Source organism: Clupea harengus, chromosome 19 (assembly GCF_900700415.2).
Source record: "Clupea harengus chromosome 19, Ch_v2.0.2, whole genome shotgun sequence".
Classification (NCBI taxonomy): Eukaryota; Metazoa; Chordata; class Actinopteri; order Clupeiformes; family Clupeidae; genus Clupea; species Clupea harengus.
In genome coordinates, this window is record NC_045170.1 from 10,130,444 (window position 1) to 10,137,943 (window position 7,500).

At 48.5% G+C, this 7,500-nt stretch overlaps 1 protein-coding gene across 4 annotated transcripts in view; it reads right to left on the reverse strand.

Moving 5' to 3' along the window:
- Positions 1-7,500, reverse strand: part of csmd3b (CUB and Sushi multiple domains 3b) — a 363,440-nt gene that overhangs the window by 25,015 nt on the left and 330,925 nt on the right. For all 4 annotated transcript variants that reach the window (XM_031585978.2, XM_031585977.2, XM_042710744.1 and 1 more), the window contains 3 exons: positions 7,335-7,500; positions 4,288-4,464; positions 978-1,157 (listed from right to left, as the gene is read on the reverse strand). The exon at positions 7,335-7,500 is cut by the window's right edge and continues 17 nt beyond it. In XM_031585978.2, the coding sequence (XP_031441838.1) occupies positions 978-1,157; positions 4,288-4,464; positions 7,335-7,500 (523 nt within the window). The remainder of the gene's footprint in view (positions 1-977; positions 1,158-4,287; positions 4,465-7,334) is intronic.

Genomic DNA, 7,500 nt, shown 5'->3' on the forward strand with positions numbered 1-7,500 from the left:
TGGCATTCCAAAGCACTGCATTAGGGTTTAATGCAGCAACATCTCCATACACGGAGACAGCATGTGCTGTTAGGGGCCAGCGACTGCCTTTAACAATAAATGAGACATCTGGATCTCTTTGATGTTTCGACGTATGACACTGTAGCCTTAGTGTGTGTAGTCCTTAGTGACTGCTTCTGTGACTATCAGGACAGGAATAGCAGGACTCTAATTTGATCATTCTTAATCAATTACAGTCTGATTGGCTGAATACTGCTGGTGGCCACAACATATGCGTCTTGAGATCACATACGATATCAAATTATGTGTTTGGCAGAAAAACCAAGACTGAGCTTTTCGTGTCACGGTCAGTCTGACACATTTGCTATGAACATGAAGTCAGTGTAAGGGAAGAAATGAGAAACATAACTGACTGTGTTCAAGGCAAACTAAGTCAATTTTCAGTGGAAATAGCGTAATAAATGTGGTCTTTCTCCACAGCCATTTCTGCTGTTTATTAAACAGAAAACAACAGGAAGTGCTGTGCTGCTGTTGCTCCGGGCAACAACGAGTAGACAGACATCACCAGTGAAAGATATGCAGCAGTGGTCCAGAGAGCCGCGCAACAGAAACACCATTAACACTAACACACACACACACACACACACACACACAGACAGACAGACAGACACACACACACACAAAAACCGTGCAACATACAATATTTGTGCACCCATCCTTATACACTGTCACACACATACTTATTTCTAGCATACATAATCAAACACACATATACACACACACACACACACGTGCACATAGCAGTAGTCACAGAAACATAGGAATACACAAATGCTGAAGATACATAAATACACACACACACACACATTACCAAATACAAAGCACACACAAATACAAATAGGCATGAATGCCTTCCCCCTCCCACTTACACACACACATAAACACAAACACACACACACATCTGGCCCTTGTGTTACCTCGGCAGGCGGGCATGACTCCGCTCCAGGTGCCGTTGCCCGTGCAGGTGCGGACGGGAGAGCCCTCGGGCTCCATCACGTAGCCCAGCTGGCACACAAAGCTGACATTCTGCCCGATGGTGAAGTCCTCACCGAGCCTGGCACTGTTGGCGGGTACACCCGGGTCACCGCAGTGGATCACTGGCACGGGGAGAGAGAGAGAGAGACAGAGAGAGAGAGAGAGAGAGAGAGAAAAAGAAAGAGAGAGGGAGAGGGAGAGGGAGAGCAATGCATGTTAGGGGCACTGTTAATTACATTTTGTCTCATTTCAACTCCCTGGCAAGAATGGATGGTGTGCCTAACTTTCCATATGGGAAAAAACAAAAGCAATATGCAGTTAAAGAGGTTGGGGGGGAGGGCTTCAGAGAAGTTGCAATTTCCCCCCGCCCAAACAATTGTTTTTCTCTGTGTGTGTTCACTGTGCCGAACGGCAATGTGATATTCAATAGTGATTTAGGGGCCCCTGTTTGGCCCTACATGAGATGGTGATCTGGCTGCAGACGAAAACCAGATTCACAAATCATTTTAAACAAGCCGTTTATGCGGGAATAGAGATATCTTTGGGACCCTCGACTCTTTTATTCAAAATGATAGATCTCACCATTACGTACGTGTGTGTGTGTGTGTGTGTGTGTGTGTATGCGTGTTAGGGGGGGGGGGGCGGTGGAAAATATTGATGGCAGCAAGCCGGCAAAAGCTCTTTCCTCATAGCCATCCCTGAGGGTTTGCTTCAATAATCAATTCGGCAGATCTTTCACAATTACCATTCTATTCCATGGCTAAATAAAGGAATGGGCGCGAGAGAGTGAGAGCGAGAGAGAGAGGAAGGGAGAGCAGAGTTGAAATTCTAGATGAAAGGGTGAGAGAAAGAAGGAAAAAAAAATCTTCTCTCTCTTTATGCATTGCCATGACCCAAGCCCCAAGCACGCCCACGCTTACAAAGCTACACCCTCAGCAACCATTTAAGTTCCCGATCAATTTATGCGTAGAGAATTTATTACTAACTCTCAATGGCTGATATATTCACACTCTTGGTATGGTTAGGATGGATTTAGAGAATTCATCCACTTGAGCGAGTATCTTTCCGTGTAAAAGGGGGGAGAGTGACAGGGAGCTAAATTTGACTCCAGACTTCCTCCACTGCTTCCTGGCCTCTGACACACATACAAGAGCAGTCCTGTCACTTACTGTGAAACTGCCCAAAAGGTAGGAGCTCAAGAGTCTAGAGGGAAAGAGTGCCAAGTCTCACGGACACGAACAGACACACACGGACACACACACTCTCACACACCTCAGCATTATTTTCATGCTGTCTATGGGTATGGGGCGCTGACGTGGATAGGACAACCTCCGGCCAAGTTCTACTAGTACAGTGCTAATATAGGGTCTGACAAACTATAATAGCAGTCTCGGAATTAATACCACGGTCTGGGTAAATACTAGACTAGACTGTACATTTATTATTAATAATAATAATAATAATACATCACATTTATATAGCGTTTTTTCAAATTTCTCAAATACGCTTAAAATAAAGACATAAAAAGGTTAAAAAGAAAAATGGGGTGGGGGGACTTAAACATGACTAATTCACAGGTGCCAGTCACATAGCAGAAGTATTACTTGGAGTAATTAGAAGTCCACGATTAGCTAAGGGGCAGTGTGTTGAGACGTTTGACCACAGGATATGAGCCAAGTGGAGTCTAGCTGAGAGGGCTACTCTAGCAGAGAGGGCTATACTCTGGGAGACCTGCACTACCGAGCCACTGGCTAATAACATCCCACCGACTTTCACCTCGTCTGAGGAGAAGCCTGAGGCGGAACACACACGCGTGAGTGTGGAATCTTCAAGTTCAACCACGCGGTGGAGAAAAAAAATCCCCGCGCAAGGCAATCAATTCCTTAAACTAGAGATGGTTGTTGGCCAGAGGTGATCGTGAATGTGTGTCTTAATAGTTTTGCAGTGAGAGCCTTGATTGCCTTTGGTGCGGATTTAAATCAAACGGACTGCTCTGATCTAAAACAAAAAAAGTGCAGATTGTTAAGACAATGAAGGGGACTTGGAAGAGTGTGGTAATCTTCAGGGAGGCACGGGAACATCGATTGTGTTTATCAGACTCATGAGGAGTCGAAGTGTGTGTGTGTGTGTATGCGCGTGAGTGTGAGTGTGTGCTGTGACCTCGGCTCTCCCCTTAACAAACTTCACCTGAGGCGGATTCTTTGGGGAGATTCACCCCCCACCTCCCCACCACACACACACTTCCTCCTGTGTGCTCAAAGGAGTTCAGAGAGCAACTCAAGAGGGCCCTTGATGAGCTGAGTGTTTAAATTTCATGAGGTGAAATTGAGCCCCTCGGGGGACTGGGGGGGGGGGGGGGCTGCGTTCGACTCCTCTCCCCTTTACCACAATCTAGTTATCACAGCCTTACCTCGTCCCTAACAATGGAAGCAAAGAACTTCACAAATCAGTCACGTAGCAAACATCACAGAACCCCCTTAAGTGGTTCTTTGTTTTTGCCTCGTTAAAAGATTCTACAAGTTGTTTTGTAGGAATATTAAAACGAGGTACAAAAAAGTATGTTAGACACAAGAGTGTACAAATGAACTTTGAAGAAGAACTGTGTATTATGAAACTTGAAATAGGCTAATGTTCGTTGTCAGTTGTGCTAGGACCACTAAAGAACCAGTCTGTAAGGACACAGGGGTGTGGTACTGGGGTAAGGACACAGGGGTGTGGTACATGGTAAGGACACAGGGGTGTGGTACGGGGTAAGGACACAGGGGTGTGGGACGGGGTAAGGACACGGGGGTAAGGACACAGGGGTAAGGACACGGGGGTAAGGACACAGGGGTAAGGACACAGGGGTGTGGTACGGGGTAAGGACACAGGGGTGTGGGACGGGGTAAGGACACGGGGTAAGGACACAGGGGTAAGGACACAGGGGTGTGGTACGGGGTAAGGACACAGGGGTGTGGTACAGGGGTGTGGTACAGGGGTAAGGACACGGGGGTAAGGACACAGGGGTGTGGTACAGGGGTGTGGTACAGGGGTAAGGACACAGGGGTGTGGTACAGGGGTGTGGTACAGGGGTAAGGACACGGGGGTGTGGGCGGGGGTAAGGACACAGGGGTAAGGACACAGGGCTGTGGTACAGGGGTGTGGTACAGGGGTAAGGACACGGGGGTAAGGACACAGGGGTGTGGGACGGGGGTGTGGTACGGGGGTAAGGACACGGGGGTATGGCTGGTGGGGGATGTGTGTGGTACTCACTGGTGCAGTTGGGGGCGTTGCCAGACCAGGAGCCGTTGGCCAGGCACTCTCGGGTGGTGGAGCCCGACAGCAAGTAGCCGTCCATGCAGGAGTAGATGACCGAGTGGGAGAAGGTGGTGCCGTCCAGCCGGAACACCCGTCCGTTACTCGGGGTCCCTGGGTTCCCACACTGCACCGCTGTACCGGGGGTCAGAGGAGGAAAGGAGGAAGAAAAAGAAATTATATGATGATAAACCATATGGCAACTGAGGAATTTTCATGAAAGATAAAATCGCCCTTGTGATGTATGCTAGCAACTCTTCCTCCTGGGCAGTATTAGTTGGGGCCTTGGATGCAAGATGGGGTTACGCAAAAGCGGGACAGAAGAACAGCACACATTTTAAAAAGTAAGATTGCGTTTGGTGTGGTGTGCAGAGAGAGAGAGAGCGTCTTCAAGCCTTTTTTGTGTTACTGGGCCTCCCTCAACACTGAAAAAGGTTTAAAAAGCACAGAAGGGAAAACAAGCAGGGAAGAAACCATAGACAAAGAAAACAAGGTAAGCATCATCTGGCCCAAGGACAGTTGATCGTTAACAATCTATCCATGCAGTTAACCAGGGACACGAGGCTCTCTCTCTCTCTCTCTCTCTCTCTCTCTCTCTCTCTCTCTCTCTCTCTCTCTCTCTCTCTCTCTCTCTCTCTCTCTCTCTCTCTGGGGACATGCAGCTATTTGGACGTCCAATCGGAACTATTCTTGTTTGTGTAGGACCATGGGGGCCTGTTAGTGAGGGGGCACCTGGAAGGGTCCCTGCTCTCTCCCTCTCTCTCGCCCCCTGTGACACCCACGCCATTGTGTCGCCCTACACTCCTTTCATTGTCTCCGAGAACGAGCAAAAGCAAGCAAGAAAGAGAGAGAGAGACAGAGAGAGAGAGAGATAGAAAGTCAGGGATTTTGAGCAACAAACATCATCCTCCACTGCGGTTACACCATGTTCCTGCCTCCCGGATGCCAATTTGTGGCTCTCTGAGAGGAATCAGCGGCAGGGGCCGCCGTCGATCGCTGGGGGGTGGGAGGGTGTGTGTGTGTGTGTGTGTGTGTGTGGGGGGGGGGGGGGTGTAGAAACACCATTAGTCAGGTCCCAGGCTGAGGGAACACGGCGCCGTACATGCTCCCTCAGCAAACTGGCCATGTTTCTCTCGCTCTCTCTCTCTGTCTCTCACTCTTTCTCTCATTCTCACTCACTCACTCACTTAATCACACTCTCTCTTCCTATGCGTAGGCCAGTGACACGGTCCTACCATTTCATTTCTGCCTTATTACGCTCTCGCCCTGCAGCTATGACGGCCCGTCTGGGGAATGCAAGGAAGGAGGCGAGAGAATTCCCTGAGTGGGGCTGAGCTGGGATGGGGTGGTGTGAGGTGGCGTGGGGAGAGGGGCAGAGAGCAGTGAGGGTGAGAGGGTGGCAATGCTACAGGATGACGGGTGAAGTGTCGTCAAGAGGGCCAGCCGCTGATTCAAACCTGTGCAACATCCGTGCAATCCGTGCCCACGGTGCACACCAGGGAAGGAAATACAATTTTTCTTCCTCCAGGCCAGACACCATTTTGTAATCGCACTGTTGTGTTTAACTAACTTTTTGTGTAACATTTGCCTTGCTTTAAAATAACAACTGATAAGGCTTAAAGTACTCATTCAATATTTATTCATTTATGGTTATCCCTTTTTAATTATCTCTCCCTCACATCACACATACACACACACGCACACTCTTCAAATGCACAAAATCAAAAGCAACTTTTAACAAACTCTAAAAGACTGTCTCTCTCTCTTTTTCCCCGGGCTGACTTTCCTTGTATGATGCAGATCACCTCCTTCGGGCATTCGGAGGCTTCGTGGGCTTCGCTGTTTGTTCTGCTGCTGGCCGAAGAGAGTTACCGAAACAATTACAGCAAAATATTGACTGACTAGCCGACCCTCATTGAAAACTAGCCAGTCACATAACTCCTCTCCACTTCTCATTGACAAATCGCCTTTTAACTTTTAGTTTGTGACGGCAACACGCCAATAGCTTTATCGTCTCCTCTTGCATAGGCCTACTGACAGCAGACGCTCACTTCACACATCACATTGTTGTTAAAATAGTTCATCAGATTAGGCTACACAATTTTGACTGATAAGGAAGAGCTCTCTGGCTTTGAATTTCAGGTCCAATCAAATTGACAGTCAGTGGCCCGAACCCTACTGTGTTTGGTCTATATGCAGTGGGAGTCTTAGCTAACTTTTACCTGACAGCTAGTAAGTAACACTATTTAGGCAGGCTGCCTGACGATTGACTTTACTTTTTCACAGAACGATGCAATCGCATCAATGTTTTTTTGTTAAATGCCCCATTTATTTACCGGCCACCGTGTGGCTTGTAAATTCACCTGCCACTTCACAAATTGACCTGTATTTTGGCCGGGTGCTAATTTCCAACCCTGGTGCACACAGGCTTGATTTAGAGTGGGCAGGCAAAAAACACATGGGAGAAGACAATTACTGGTCTATTTTTGAAGGGCTGCGTGTGTGTGTGTGTGTGTAGCTGAGAGTGTCATATGTGTGTGCTGGTGTGTGTAGGAGTGTGTGTGTGACAGGCAGTGACAGCACAAATGTTTCTGTGTAGGAGTGTGGGGATGTGTGATTGTGGGGGTATGAGTGCTACTGTGTGTGAGTGTTTTGTATTTATGTGTGTGTGCATGCATGTGTCTGTGTGCACGAGTGTATGTATGTGTGTGTGTGTGTGTGTGTGTGAAAGTGTGTGCGTCTATGTGTGTGTGTGTGGGTGTGTGTGGGTGTGTGTGTGTGTGTGTCTGTGTGTATGTGTCTGTGTGTATGTGTGTGTGTGTGTGTGTGTGTGTGTGTGTGTGTGTATGTGTCTGTGTGTATGTGAGTGTGTGTGTGTGTGTTTGTGTGTGTTTGTGTGTGTGTTTGTGTGTGTACATGTGTGTGTGTTTGTGTGTGTGTGTGCGTCTATGAGTGTGCGTATGTGTGTGTGTGTACTTGTGTGTGTGTGTGTGTGAGGGCCTTACGTCTGCAGGAGGGCTGCGATCCAGACCAGGTGCCGTTGGGGAAGCAGGTCCTCTCGGTGGAGCCGTGCAGGGTGTAGCCCACGGAACAGTTGAAGCGCACCTTGCTGCGGATGCGGAAGTCACTCTCGCTCCTGCCGCCATGAGACGGGGTGCCGGGGTCCCCACA